At 31.0% G+C, this 15,984-nt stretch overlaps 3 protein-coding genes across 5 annotated transcripts; 2 read left to right on the top strand and 1 right to left on the bottom strand.

Moving 5' to 3' along the window:
• Positions 1-693: 693 nt before the first annotated feature.
• On the top strand, positions 694-5,520 carry LOC145962905 (glucose dehydrogenase [FAD, quinone]). Of its 3 annotated transcripts, none has more exons than XM_083084385.1 (11): positions 694-992; positions 1,318-1,517; positions 1,585-1,696; positions 1,857-1,991; positions 2,063-2,181; positions 2,270-2,437; positions 2,738-2,891; positions 3,935-4,095; positions 4,217-4,394; positions 4,515-4,719; positions 5,178-5,520. In XM_083084385.1, exons 1-11 carry the CDS (start codon positions 839-841, stop codon positions 5,419-5,421), a joined length of 1,830 nt encoding a protein of 609 aa, XP_082940511.1. In that variant the 5' UTR covers positions 694-838; the 3' UTR covers positions 5,422-5,520. The 3 variants fall into 3 exon arrangements, with proteins under 3 accessions (XP_082940511.1, XP_082940512.1, XP_082940513.1); XM_083084386.1 differs by having other exon boundaries at positions 718-752; positions 1,307-1,517; XM_083084387.1 differs by having other exon boundaries at positions 857-992; positions 1,307-1,517.
• Positions 5,335-7,413, bottom strand: LOC145962906 (uncharacterized). Its single transcript, XM_083084388.1, has 2 exons — positions 7,072-7,413; positions 5,335-6,545 (listed from the first exon to the last, which is right to left on the bottom strand). Exons 1-2 carry the CDS (start codon positions 7,153-7,155, stop codon positions 5,946-5,948), a joined length of 684 nt encoding a protein of 227 aa, XP_082940514.1. The 5' UTR covers positions 7,156-7,413; the 3' UTR covers positions 5,335-5,945.
• A 6,264-nt stretch (positions 7,414-13,677) lies between these two features.
• LOC145963141 (uncharacterized) lies at positions 13,678-15,314 on the top strand. The gene is made up of 5 exons (XM_083084830.1): positions 13,678-14,265; positions 14,342-14,548; positions 14,622-14,708; positions 14,794-14,901; positions 14,982-15,314. The coding sequence occupies exons 1-5, from the start codon at positions 14,201-14,203 to the stop codon at positions 15,262-15,264; spliced, it is 750 nt and encodes a 249-aa protein (XP_082940956.1). The 5' UTR covers positions 13,678-14,200; the 3' UTR covers positions 15,265-15,314.
• The last annotated feature ends 670 nt before the right edge of the window (positions 15,315-15,984 follow it).

Below are 15,984 nucleotides of genomic sequence, written 5' to 3'. Positions count from 1 at the left end.
ATTACAAACAGCGGAACGTCTGCGATTGATCAGATTTTCAATACGCCCGATACGCGCGTATCGAGCTCCGACCAATGACAGACAATCCGCTGTTTTTGATACGCTGATGATCTGCTGAATTCATTATTCGAGCGGATCGCTGTGCGATCCGCTCATACATATGTATGGTATATATTGTTTCAGCTTTTTTATACATATGTACATGTATAAAATATACATATGTAAAGTATACAGACTAAAAATGACATGTGGAACTGCTTTACTTGTAATTACTTCACTTTTTAGATGCATGCATGCTTGTGTGCGTGTGTTCTGTACGCCGGAATTTGGTTCCTATTGTCCCATGAAGCGAATTACGCGGAAGCGGAATCAGCGGATCACTAATTATGAGACTATTTCGACGTAATCTTTATCAGAATAATCCCGTGGATTGGCGATCCGCTGAATCCGCTACCGCGTAATCCGCTCCATGGGACAGTAGAAAATCAAACTCCCGCGTATCAAAAACGGCGGATCGTCTGTCAATGGCTGCGTTCAGCAGAAAAAGCTGCTTTGAACTGTTGTAAAATTCGTGAGCCTGATTGGTCTATGCTCTTAATTTTGACTGAATCTAAGAGCATACACCAATCAGATTCACGAATTTTACAACAGTTGCAAAGCAGCTTTTCCTGCTGAACGCAGCCATTGGTCGGAGCTCGATACGCCCGATACACACGTATCACAATACGCGCCATGGGACATCACCCTTATAGGTTTTATTATTATTTTAAAAGGATAATTTTTGTCATAGAAGAATGAAGAATTTGTCTTCCTTTATCTTAGTGGCAATTTAATCAAAATGTTTATTTTTACAAAATCACTATTGTCTGTCTTTATCGGCACATTTACGACGATATTTCTTTTTTATATTCATTTTGCATATGTGTTGGATATATCTTTGCAATGGTTTTATAATAATGTTCAAGATATGCAACAATATGATTATATTGTTGGTAGGTTATACAGTCTAGAATAAAAATTGAAATAAAGAAATAATAAAATATATAAATGCAAAAGCATTTTATCTAATAAGAACTTATAATTATTTATATAAAATATATCAAAACAATCATATCAATGAATATATTTTTAAATTAAAAATAATTCAATAATTTAAAATAATAGAATAATCAATTTTATTTCTTTATATTTATTCTTATTCGTATATCTAATATCTATATTTCCAAAACTAATTTCCTATTTTACTTATCTATTTATACTATTTTAAAAAATGTAGTTTATATTGTTTATCTGTATATTTAATCAGAATGATTATAGTCGGTGCTGGTAGCGCTGGTACAATTCTAGCGACACAGCTAGCAGAGGATAAGCAAAAAATATTATTGCTAGAAGCAGGTGGTACTGCACCATTTTTTCTTGATATACCACTCTTGGCACCAATGATTCAAAAAACTGCCTATGATTGGCAATATATTACTGTACCTCAAGAACATGCATGTAAAGGTTTAATTAACAATGTAAATATATATGTTGAAATATGTATTGAAAAATGATGCACATATATTGTCACAAAGATTTTTACAGCAAAGCAGATGGCCTAGAGGTAAAATTGTTGGAGGAACAAGTCGCTTAAATTATATGGCTTATGTATTGGGACATCGACTGGATTATGAAATATGGTTTCCAGATTTTATGGGTACATAAAAGAAACTTTCATATTAATCTATATAGCATGTGTATGTGTGTGTACATACACACACACACTCACATATATATTTATAGATCAGATATAGAGATATATTTAAATTATACTTAAATTTTTTTACACTTTATAAATTTTATCTAATTATTTTTAGAGTCAATTGCAAAGAATAATAAATTAGTGAGCATTAGTGAATTAAGATGGAGCTCTGATTTTGCTGATGTATTTTTGGAAGCAATAAAAGAATTATATCATGATGTAGGCGACATGAATTTGCAATTAGATACAGGTATCTATTTCTTATATAAAGTATTTCAGTTGCATGTTATATTTCTATTTACAATAATGTTTATTATTTAGGTTTTATGAAAGCTCAGTTGATGATGGAAAATGGCAGAAGATGGAGTTCAGACAAAGTTTTACATCAGAAATCTAGTTATCCCAACTTGACCATACTTACTCATGCACGTGCCAACAAAGTAAATCTGAAGAACATTTTTCACATTGCTTTTTCAATATACATATCAAAGAAATACATAACAAAGCATAATTAATTAATTATTAAAGATACTAGTGAATTTGGATAAAGCTGAAGGAATTGAATTTCTTAGATTTGGTAATAAATATACAGCAATAGCAAAAAAAGGAATTATTCTAAGTGCTGGTGTAATTGAGAGCCCGAAGTTGTTAATGTTATCTGGAATTGGACCAAAGAAACACTTAGAGGATTTGAATGTAAGTAATCTTTATTAACCAATTTAAAACATATTTGTTTTACAATTTATAATTTATTGTGTCTTATTTTGTCATAATGAAAATTTTAGAATAACACATTATATACAAGCATATATTGCATAACTTATATTAATAATATAATAAAATTTTCTCATTTCTCAAAAAGATCAGTATACATTTATTATAGAGATATATATAAGATGATAAATCTTATATGAAATAATTAAAATGAAATAATTATTTAATTACTATTTTTCATTACATTTTTTATTGTTTTCTGTAATAACTATCATTATTTAGATTAGTGTGATTAATGATTTGCCAGTTGGTCAGACTTTAATGGATCATATATTAACTGGTCTCGATTTGATTATGCTTAATACAAGTCTTGGACTGAATTTTTCTGATATTTCTAATCCTATGTCAGCTCTTAATTATTTCCTTTTTGGAAGAGGTAAGAATTTGCTAATACAAATATATCAAAACTATATATATATATATATATATACACAGGGTGTCCCATTTTAAATAACGACCTCAAATATCTCCCGAATAATACGTTTTACAGAAAAATGTTTCAGACAAAAGTTGTATGGTTTCGAGGGGGCCATAAGATGGTACCATTGGTTTGACCTTGAAGAGTCATTTGAAGGTCACGTGAAGGTCACTTCAATTTTTTTAAAAGGAACATCCTATATATTTTTGCACATTTTTGTAGCCCATCTCGAGAGCTTTCCAAAACACTATAATTAAGTTAGTTTTCATTAAGTACTTTCCGAGTTATGAAGCTTGAAATAATTTTTTAATTTTACATAAACCGTAAAACATCTTGTAAAATATTCATTTTTCTATTATCTTACCTTAATACTTTTATGTACAAAATAATGAGAGGAATCAATTGGTGTAAAGAAAACACATAATTATTTCGAAAAAAAAAATTTAATTGCAAATTACATTTTTTCTTTCGAAACAATTATGTGTTTTCTTTACACCAATTGATTCCTCTCATTATTTTGTACATAAAAGTATTAAGGTAAGATAATCGAAAAATGAATATTTTACAAGATATTTTACGGTTTATGTAAAATTAAGAAATTATTTTAAATGCAATAAAAAATTGGGGTTTCCATTTACAGAATTCAAGGTGACCTTTACGTGACCTTGACAACACTCTTCAAGGTCATACTGATGTCGCCATGTAATGCGTTACTTGAAACCTTACAACTTTTGTCTGAAATATTTTTGTCTGCCGCGCTCAGTTTTTGAGATATTCGGCTGATACGGGTGGTCTGCGACACCCTGTATATAAATGTGCATAGTAATGCTTCTTTCACAAGTTAATTTTTTTTATTTCTCATTAGATTGCCAAGTGATTAGTAGTTATAGTAATAGATGAATAAAATAATAATATGACCATAAGTAATTTTCATAAATACATATGTATTGCAATTGTTACATTTTGACATCATTGTAAAGATAATTTATCTATTTATTTAGGACCATGGACATCAGCAGGAGTTGAAGTATTAGGAACTTTTCATAGTGCTTTACATACAAATAAATCCACAGTACCAGATTTGCAATTAATGATATTACCTCTTGGAGCAGCAAAAGACTATGGCTTCATTCTCAAAAGAGCAATGGGAATTTCGGATGAAGTATATAAAATAAAAAAATACAAATAATAAAGAATAGAAAATAGAGGGAACTGAAAGGAAAATAAAATATTCAAATATTTCTTATGAGAAATCTTATTTCTCTATATATTTCTTTTTCTAGGTTTATAATAAATATTTTGATTCTCTTTCACACGAAAATACAGTTACAATCGCTCCTGTTTTACTACATCCTAAGAGTAGTGGAGAATTACTATTGCAGAGCAGCAATCCATTTGATGAACCACTAATTGATCCAAAATATTTATCGAATAAGGAAGATATTGATACTCTTATAGAAGGTAATTAAATGCATACATAGTATATTAAAAAGTAAAAATGCATATATATATATATATATATATATATTTATGTATATGCAAATATATAGATATTTTCTAATCAATATTATATATGTTTAGGATTGTATTTTATAAAGAAACTTTTGAAGACGAATGCTTTGAAAGGTTATGGTGCATCTCTCAACAAGAAATGTTTTCCTGGCTGTGAAAATCATACATTTGACACTAGAGAGTATTGGAAGTGTTATGTGCAACATTTAACATTGACATCCTATCATCCAATTGGTACATGCCGTATGAGTGATGTTGTTGATAAATCATTCAGGTATTATTTATTTGATGAAATTAAAATTAGAACAAATGAAAACAAAAGAATAAAACAATTAAAACGAAAGATTAACATAAATCAAATGTAAGATGGAGATGTAATAACAATGCGTGCTTTGTTAATGCTGGAAGGCTGATAAATCAACCAAAAAAGAAATAGTGATTTTTACATTACATTTATCAATATAATGAGAGAGAAAAATGATTTTAAATTACAATTCAAAAATTATATATAACAGGATTAGAATCTTTAAAAAGAATAAAATAATATGCTGATTTACAAAATAAAAATTCAAATCTATTGCATTTATTTACCAATTTTAAATTGACTAGAGCATATATTTTTATTATACTTGCATCTTGCATTTGACTCATTTGTATATGTTAAATACTTCAAATCTTTTATTACGATAAAATTTTTATTATGTATATACAAATATTATATTTGTATTGTAGAGTTTATAACATGAAAAATTTGTATGTCGTGGACGCATCGGTTCTTCCGTCTCTACCAAGCGGAAATATCAATGCAGCTGTGCTTATGTTAGCACAAAAAGCTGCCCATATTATTAAAGGTAAAAGGATAAAAAAGAAAAAAAACATACAGAAGCAGTACAAATCATACAACATTTGTTATATATTTAATGTTTGTGTCAATATGTGTGATGTAGATACAAAAATAAAGCCTATAAGTAATTAAAATAGCATATTGAGTGTACTTATATAATAACGCACATGAAAAGTTGATTGTCATCAATGATACATGTTTATTTTGTTATAATAATAAACAAAAACACAAGATTTCCTTTAACTTCAATTAATGATATAGTAATGGTATTCTTCTCCCTTATGATACATAAATTTTTCTCAATAGAATTTTAAATATGGCAAAAACACATTTGTTTTAGCAATTTATATGGAATTTACTTGTATTACACATACATACACACACACACACACATATATATATATATATATATATATATATATATATATATATATCAGTATATGTTATATATTATATATTAAAAAGTAGAATTGTAAATAGAATTATAAATATTTACAAAATTAGTTATATACTGAAAATTACGACTTCTAATAAAATTATAATATATTTATTTCAAAGCAAAAGAGAAGAAGAAAAATGAAATCTATGCTTATTTTCTGTTAAATTTAGAAATTGAGAAACCAATTAGTAAATAACAGATGAAAAAATCCTTATTATTAATGAGCCCATCTTTTCCTATTGTCATTATATCGGGAATAGCCATTGGAACGATGGCTATTCCAATTATCTCTATTATGGTGTGATCTCTCATCTCTATAATGATCATTTTGTTCTCTGCTTCTTGCCCTATCTTTTTCTCTCTCTCTTTCTCGATTTCTGTCTCTGTTTCTTTCTTGATTTCTATCTCTCTCTTGTTTTCTATCTCTATTCCTTTGATAAGGATGATTTCTTCTATTCCTATCATCATTGCCAGAGTTTGTATCCAATTGTCTTGGATATGTCGGAATATTTTGTGAAATATGTGCAAAACACATTCCACCGCCACTCTGCAGTGCAGGGTAATTTCCTAAGATCATTTGTTGCCCTAATTCTAACATGTGATTTATATTGCGAACAGGATTCAAAGATTGTTCCACTTGTAGTGACTCAGCATTATTCCTCAGTTGCATATTAAGGGTACGATTATATAGTTCTGTACCATCAAATAAACGTAAAGCATATTCCACAGAATGTATATGTTTATATGTGATAAATGCAAATGGTCTTTGTTTGCCATCACGATCTTTAGGAATGCTTATTTTTTGTATAGGACCCCCCTAATATAACAAAAATATTTGTATTAACTTTATCTATATAATTTATATTTAATAACTTGCTATTTTTAAAAACAATGTTTTCTTAAAAGTATCCAATATATATATATATATATATATATATATATTTTATATTTATATATTGCACTAAATACAAAATATAGTGTATACAAATCAAGTTGCAATTAAAGATTAGCAAATAAATTGTATAAAATATTTGTAATGTTTATTTAAATAATTAAATTGCATTTATTATGATGTTATTTTATTATAAGTATTATTTAAAAAAAAATAATAATTATAATAAAATTACAATAGCTATAATATATATGTATACATATATATATACATATATAAAATTTAGTAATTATATAATAATTAATAAAATTATTTGAATATACTTGAATATACTTGAAAAAAAGTTAGAGAACTACTTTTGTCTTTATCTAATTTGTGAAAAAGATATTAATAGGATATTCATATAAATGTGTAATAATTTCATTTCTAATATACGAAGATATATACTAACTTGTAGGAACAATTCATAGAGAATATCTTCAGTTATTTTATCGCTTAGATTTCCACAATAAAGTGTGCGTGCATTATCGTCCATTTTAAAATATAAGCAAAATGTTTCTTTCTTTACCAATGGATTAATCAGGACTATCAAGAACAACTATCAGGAACCTCCTTTTATTTTCACTTTTTTATCTGCATTTATTTGTATATTTGCATAGAAACATTCAAAAAATTACCGTATTTTAAACTATTTTACACCATTAGGTTAGAATCTTAAAAATTATTCTCTCTCTCTCTCTCGCTCTTCCTTTCTCTCTCTCTTCGAGTCATGATATATGAATATACATGGGTGGCACCCGATTGACCACGTCGCCAATTAGCTAATTCAAAATAGAACTCTGATTGGTCAATCGTTGCTGGTTACCCTAGGCACAGGTCAATATAGTTTGTTTTCCAGCAAGGTGACACAGTGCGACACAGTGCGACACACTCAAACACTGCGCATGGTGTTTGTTGGAACGCAAAACTCGACCATTGCGGACTACATTAGTATTTTCACTAGAATTTTTCACTAGGATAATTTTAAAGTGTGAAAGCAATAAAATAAGGTAATGATAAAAACAAAAACTAATGCTGATATAAAAGGTTATTAGTATTAAAGTATTACAATAACAATTTACACGGATAGTTTTAAAAAATATTATTCAATGACTAGGGAACACACTCAAACTCTACACCGATGCTGTGTCGAGTTGTGCCTCGCTGTGTCGTTGTTGGAAAGCACTGGGTGCATCCAGAAGCACAAGCGCTTACTGAGCGGCTAAGTAGCAATTGAATGTGGTTGGTTTTTATCTTTGAATTCACCAATCACAGTCGAGTGCTACTTAGCCGCTCAGTGAGCGGTTGTGCTTCTGAATGCACCCACTGTGTCTGACACTGTGCCACACAGTGTCGCCTATGTTCCTTGCTGCAAAGCACCCAGTATCATAGACTTATATAATAGACCGCGCCATCTTATGGGCGCACGCACGCCGACATAGAAGGACAGAGATAGTGATGGAGTCGTCCGCTCTCTCTCATATTTGAGAGAGAGTGGGAGAAGACGGAGAAGACGGAGAAGGCGGAGAAGGCACTATATCTTATTCTATCTTATTCTCTCCTTTATCCCCACCTTATCACATTTAGACAGAGAGAGCACAACTCCAGCTATTGCTCTCTCACTTTTGTGCCAGCGTGGGTTGCTCTCACGGTTGGCTTGGTCTATTATATAAGTCTATGCCCAGTATTGACTGTGGCAAAGAAAAGCCTGAGAGGGGCAACGCTGCCGTTTTTGATGGAACCAAAGCTGCCAGATCTCCGCCGCAAGCAACATGCAACACGGCGTGGAGGGGGTAATGAGGATGTGAGCGTAAGCGTACGTGTGAGCTCGGCGCTTCGGCTAGCTTCGGATAGTAGAAGAGGACAGAATACAGTCTTCTGTCTTCTTCCTACCAACGAAAGCGACGGCCGACGCGCGACGCTACACGCTGCTCGCTCCTCGATATCTCGATATGCGCTCAATGTTTCTCTTACAGCTTTTTTATCGTATAATATGTTTATAATATGTATGTGTCTATTATATATATATATATATATATATATATATATATATATATATATATTATAAATATATTATACAAATATATATACAAATATAAATATATACTAATTATATGACAAAAATATATTATAAAACTATTTAATATAATAATTGAACTTGTTTTCTCCATACATATACATTTAAAATAATAAAATAAAAAAATTTAAGGAGTGTGGCGATTTTCCACACCACCCACGGGGTATCACCAATGGCGCGTTAGGTTTTTTTATATGGACCTTCGCCTAGAGCCCTATTATACCACATTGCATTATTTTGTCATTTACAAGTATGATGTCTGTTATACAGACAAGATAATTTTTATACTCTTGCTTTCCACAAATATGATGTCTGTTACACAGACAAGATGTTTTTAATACTTTTGCTTTCCACAAATATGATGTCTGTTACACAGACAAGATATTTTTAATACTTATGCTTTCCACAAATATGATGTCTGTTACACAGACAAGATGTTTTTAATACTTATGCTTTCCACAAATATGATGTCTGTTACACAGACAAGATGTTTTTAATACTTATGCTTTCCACAAATATGATGTCTGTTACACAGACAAGATGTTTTTAATACTTATGCTTTCCACAAATATGATGTCTGTTACACAGACAAGATGTTTTTAATACTTTTGCTTTCCACAAATATGATGTCTGTTACACAGACAAGATGTTTTTCACGTACTTACTTTTACAAGCGTAATGTTTTTAATAAATTTATTATTTATGAGATGAGGGGCCAGCTATGTCAATAGTATCTGCAGCATGTAACCTTAAAATACTTTTATTTTTTTTAGCAACGGTAACATATAATTTATCCGCTGACATAAGAGACAAATGCTTTTCATCAATTTTCATTTTGATAGCTGTATCGCCTCTTGTTTTTAATGCAGATTTAAATACACAAATAGCATTAACAGTAGCTGACGAAAAACTGTTACGTTTTTTTGTTTTTAAATTATTTAAAAGAGAAAACATTCTTTCCGGATCGGCATTTGAATTTGGAAGAGATCTAATAGTACTTATAACATTTGTTAAATTGGGATATTTAGCAAGATTATTGTGTCGATTTTGTAAAATTTTTTTCCACATGCTGTCGAAATTTAATTTAGAAAAGTTTTGTTTTTCTTCCATTGTAAAATCTGATGGTAAGGCCATCCATTCCTTCTTTAAATCATCTTCATCAAAACCGCCGATAGTTTTAGCTATAAAAGAAACATCATTGAATGATGTTTCTCTATTGTTATCAAATAAACTTATATATGGTCTAAAAACTTGTAACTTTGATAAAAATATATTATTTAGAGGTAATCTTTTACGAATTTCTTCTGCAGCAGTCACATAAAATATTAAACAATTCTCTCGAACAATTGTAACTATGTTTATGTGACCTTTCAGAGTTAATTCGTTCAGATATTCCTCACATTCTGATCCCAAAATAATTTCATTAGTAGGTTTTTGATTTTCTTTTAAGGAGAATATAATATTTGGAGAAAGTGGTTTTAAATATTCTTCTTTTATAAAATTTCGACAGATTTGGAAAAGAAAGTTTAAAGATTTTGGATGCAATAAATGAATCCTTGTTTCTAATGCTTGAAAAAATGCATTAAATGCATTAAAGAAATTCAAAACGTATTTTAAAAATAGAAAATAAGCTTTTATCTCTACGTTGTTCATCATAGACAATAGATATTCTCCAGAATTTGTTTTTTCGCTCACAATCATTTCAGTAAGAAAGTATTTAATTGTATCCCAAGATTCAAGAAGTCTTTCGATACATAAATAATGCGAAAGCCAGCGCGTATCACATAATTTCAATATTTTGCGATTTGTTTCTTGGAAACACTCACAAAATTCACGAAAAATAGCCGTACGTTTTGGACTGCTATTGAGATAAGTAGCAATTTTTTTTAGAAATTCCTCGCAATATGCAGGCATTTTAGAACATGCAGCATGCGCTGCTAATGCGGAGGAATGGGCATGAAAATGTTAATAAATGTGGACATATTTCTTCTAATTTTTTTTTAAACGATAAATGTTTTCCTGTCATAACAGATGCATTGTCACATGATAAAGCTACGATATTTAAAAATGGTATCTGTAATTTCCACATTTCACATTTAAATGCCTGAAACAACTTTTCTGCGCTTGAATCTTTGGCATCAATATCAATTAATTTAACTAATTGTGAGCGAATATCTAATGTCTCTGGATCAACGTATCGAACAAGAAAAGTCATCCATTTATCATTAGTTATATCAGATGTTTCGTCAATAAAAATTGAAAATTTTGTATTCTGAATTTTATTGACGACACGATCTGTTTCAACTGGGCACAAAACATTTGTAATAATGTTTTTACATTTTGTTCGGCCCATGCTCATGCTTTTTAACACATTAGGATCTTTTCCAATATGTTGAAAAAAGTTGAGGATTTCTTTTGCAGTTTGATGCGAAATATTTTTATCAGCAATTAATGCAGCATATCGAATTTCTGCTATTTTTTTTCGCTCTTCAAACGACAAAAGTGAATCATCTGTTATGTTTATATTTTCGTTTGTATTCTTTGTTTCTGTTTTAATTTTACATATTTCTATATGTGCTTTGGATTCTGCGTGACGATAAATTTTCGATAAATCACCTCTCATGGATTTATCGCAAAATGAACAAAAAAATGAATTTATATCATGTGATACTTTGCGTAACCATGGCTTAAATAATTCAATCTCTAGCCATTGGTCTTGAAATTTATATTTTTCGGATATTTTTTTATCTGAATTTTTATTATTATTTTTATTATCAGTACTTAAAGATGAATTATTTTCTTTAATATTATTTTTATGACACGCAGAATCCGCATGTCTTAAAACATGTGTGTTGCACGAAATATTTTTATTGCATATAATACAATGATACAAGCTCTCATCAAAAGCTACTTTGCGTATCCAACATTTAATTCGATCATCATTAAGCCAAGCATCTGAAAAGCTTCGCTTAGATTTTTTTCTCAATTCATCACACATTTTTGTGAAAAAGAAAATAGGCAGAAACAAAGAATTAAAGAAGAGTGAATAAAATAAGCTAAAGATGAAAAATGATAGATATTTAGAATATCTAGAATAGATAGAAATATAGAAATTTGAAATAATCAGAACTCACACACAAATCGGGATTGTGATAGTTTTTTGAACGCCAAGATTTCAGAGCACGTATAAAAAAATACGTTTACTTGACAGTACAAGGCGACAAGATTATCTGATGAAAAAAATGCCGCGAAACAAATGAACGGTATAAAACAAATGAAACGGCATGAAACAAATGCCGAGTGTGCCTCAGTGTCTGTTCACCACGGCTCAGCACGGCGACAGATTGAACATAATGTCTCGTAAGTAAATCATTATTTATACAAAATTATTAAGAAATTTTAATGTTTCTGTTCTAATTTTCTTTCTTAATTTTATAGAAGAAATTAATGAAGAGATGAATGCGCTGGTGCTGCAGGATGCACCTAATATGCAGCAGCTGCTGCAACAATTGTTGCAGCAGCAACAATTATTTCAGCAGCAGCTGCAAATATTTATGCAGCATCAGCAGCATCAGCAGCATCAGCAACATCAGCCGCAGCAGCCGCAGCAGCCGCAGCAGCCGCAGCAGCCGCAGCCGCAGCCGCAGCCGCAGCCGCAGCCGCAGCCGCCGCCGCCGCCGCCGTCGCAGGAACAGCAGGAAGAGCAACAGCAGGAGCAAAATGGTACATTATTTTTTATATTAAATTATATTTTATAAAATTATATATACATATATATATATATATATATATATATATATATATATAATAATTTATTTGTTTTATTTTTCAGAAAATAAGCAAAAAAAAAGAGGAGGCGGGCGGGCCCGTGCCCGCTGGTACGCGCAGCGCAGCAGGGGCAGCAGGGGCGGCTGGGGCGTCGCGGGCGGTCGAGGAGGCGACCGAGGCCGAGGAGGCGGCCGGGGCCGAAGAGGCGGCCGGGCCCGAGGAGGCGACCGAGGCCGAGGAGGCAGCTGGGGCCGAGGAGGCGGAAATGTAATAAAAAATTATTATTATTATTATTAATATTATATATATATATATACAGATAATAAAAAAATAATAAATAATTCATAGAATATATTTATTTATCCAATATTTTCTTCCTTTTATCCTTTATTCCTAGATATTTTTTCCTCTTATACATATCAATACAATGTGGTATAATAGGGCTCTAGGCGAAGGTCCACATAAAAAAACCTAACGCGCCATTGGTGATACCCCGTGGGTGGTGTGGAAAATCGCCACACTCCTTAAATTTTTTTATTTTATTATTTTAAATGTATATGTATGGAGAAAACAAGTTCAATTATTATATTAAATAGTTTTATAATATATTTTTGTCATATAATTAGTATATATTTATATTTGTATATATATTTGTATAATATATTTATAATATATATATATATATATATATATATATATATATATATATATAATAGACACATACATATTATAAACATATTATACGATAAAAAAGCTGTAAGAGAAACATTGAGCGCATATCGAGATATCGAGAAGCGAGCAGCGTGTAGCGTCGCGCGTCGGCCGTCGCTTTCGTTGGTAGGAAGAAGACAGAAGACTGTATTCTGTCCTCTTCTACTATCCGAAGCTAGCCGAAGCGCCGAGCTCACACGTACGCTTACGCTCACATCCTCATTACCGCCTCCACGCCGTGTTGCATGTTGCTTGCGGCGGAGATCTGGCAGCTTTGGATGGAACGCTTTTACTACGTCGTACACTAGCGGCGCGTGTGTGGCTACTGCATAGAGCTTATACTAATGGAGGGGCCTTGCCTATATACCAACAATAGGCAAGTGCGCGCGAGGACCCTGGCGAAAATAAGAAACTTTATAAAGCGTTAACAACCGTTGAGTGAGGGTTTTCTGAGAGTTTATATACTTTTCAAGCTTTGTAAGAGCACTTACATAACGCTGTTGGGTTTTGAATGCTTATCAAACGCTGCAGTGTTGCAATTTTTGTTCTACAAACTCTTTATATAATGTTACATGAAAGTTTTGCAATGCTGAGGTAACATTTTTCAGAGTACGTTCAGTAAACGTTGATACATCTTCGTGTACAGAGTTTACTCAGACTTTTCAAACGTTTACGATTATGCTATAACGTACAAACGTCTTTTAAACGCTGCAGTGTTGCAATTTTTGTTCTACAAACTTTACTAATCGTTTTTAAACTCTCGACGAACTTCCACAAACGTTCATGTAAACGCCAAACAAACGTCTCATTTTTGCCAGGGGAGGATCGACAGAGAGATGTATATATTCTGTCTCAACTGTGGCACCCCCACTCCGTGTGTTCTTCTAGAGGAGAAGAAGCGCAGAAGAGCGGGGTTAGCAAAAATAACCTAAAATTCATTTTCATATTCATCTTATGAACATTGTTACTTGTGCTCTCTTTTACCATGGTAATGAAATGTTATATTTGTAAAAGACAATATGATAAAAATAATGAAATATCGTTTCATGCGTAAGTATGCATATTAATGAAACAATACATTATAAATTATAACAGATGTGCAATGAACATAAATTTATGTTCTCAGATTTCCAAAAGCAACAAACATTCGAACAGCTTGGGAAATAGCATGCAAATTACAACAACCTGTATCTAAAACAGCTCGTATATGTTCTGAACATTTTACAATAGATAGTTTTATACCAAAGAGAGATTATGGTATAAAATTGTTAAAACTATCAGCGATACCATCAATATTCCCATGGAATCAAGAAGATAATTTAACAAATAACAAGTAAGATTTAAAAAATTGTATATAATATATGCAAAAATTATATTATAATAAAATTGTACTTGTTATTAAACAGTTCCAGCCAAATTTGTATTGAACACAGTGTGGATTCTACATTGAAAGAGAATCAAGATTGCGCACATGAAATTGTATCTTCTTCATGGTATGCTTTTGCAATTTGTTTTAGAAATAATTCACATGTTACTATTATTTATCTAATAATACATTTATTGCATAAATTATTTTAGTGAACTAACTATTCCATGTAACGAAGAATGTAATTTACCAAGAACGCCATCCACTAAGAATACCAGCACAGAATATAATTTATCTTTATTAGAAACACCATCAAAGCGGTATGTTCTATTACTTTTGAAATCTAATGAGATATGTTTGCGCAAAGAAGTATGTGATATATTTATAAATTATTTTATAGACGATTAAAAGATACACAAATTCCCAACATTTCTAATAAAATATGGCGTCCTGCGAGAATAGGAGATCTTACACCAGAACATTTTTCTACACCTCGAAGAGCTTTACGGAATTTACAATTGATACAAAAAAAAACCAATGAGCAAGCAAAGAAAATAAAGATATTGCAAGATAAGAATAGAAGATTGCTTAAAAAAGTTTCAACATTACAGGATCTGATCTCGCATTTGAAACAAAACAATCTTATTTCTGAAAATGCAGCTCATGGATTAATGGTACATTAAGATTGATATATTTCATCATGAATTTATATATATTCTTAAAACAAATAAGAAAAAAAATGACAAAATTAATATTATTTCATAATGAATAAATACTCAATAAATCATTTGAAAACTTAATAAAATGTATTATTTATTTTATTCAATTTTCCTAGCAGTTTTTTTTAAATATTTCTTAAATATTTATTTTGTTATTTATAATATTGTAGACAATTTTTTGTTTTAGTAAGTATATTGTTGATGGATCATGGAGAGGTTTAAATGAATATTAGTATATATAAGGCTATAACTTTTAATGAGTAAATCACAGAACCACAAAAGAGCGAGTGGAGCAGAAACGTAATACGACCGGTACGGTTGACTGTCTCCGCGCGAATGCCCAGGATTGGGCGGAAATGATTTCCGAACGTAACGCTCACACACGATTCTCTATACATCTAGAATCTTCTCCGCGAACGCAATATCCGGACCGGCACACGTCGCATGTACATTGATTAACGTGGTACTCGCTCACCGCTGACGCGTACAAATTAAAGATCAGAAATGAAGCACAAATAAACTTTAATATTCAACACACCCACCGTTTATGTGCTTCATATCGAAAATACAGAGATTTGATTTAATAGTATGAAAGCGATCTCTTGGTAAGGCCTTAGTTAACAAATCAGCTAATTGATTGTTGGAACACACATGCTCAATGTCTAATTCATGTTTTTCGACTTT

This window comes from Camponotus vicinus, unplaced genomic scaffold, assembly GCF_025532165.1.
Source record: "Camponotus vicinus isolate PSW18456_S1 unplaced genomic scaffold, iyCamVici1.0 SCAF_12, whole genome shotgun sequence".
Classification (NCBI taxonomy): domain Eukaryota; kingdom Metazoa; phylum Arthropoda; class Insecta; order Hymenoptera; family Formicidae; genus Camponotus; species Camponotus vicinus.
The sequence above is the reverse complement of the archived record's forward strand: the minus strand, read 5'-3'. Positions and strand labels throughout refer to the sequence as shown.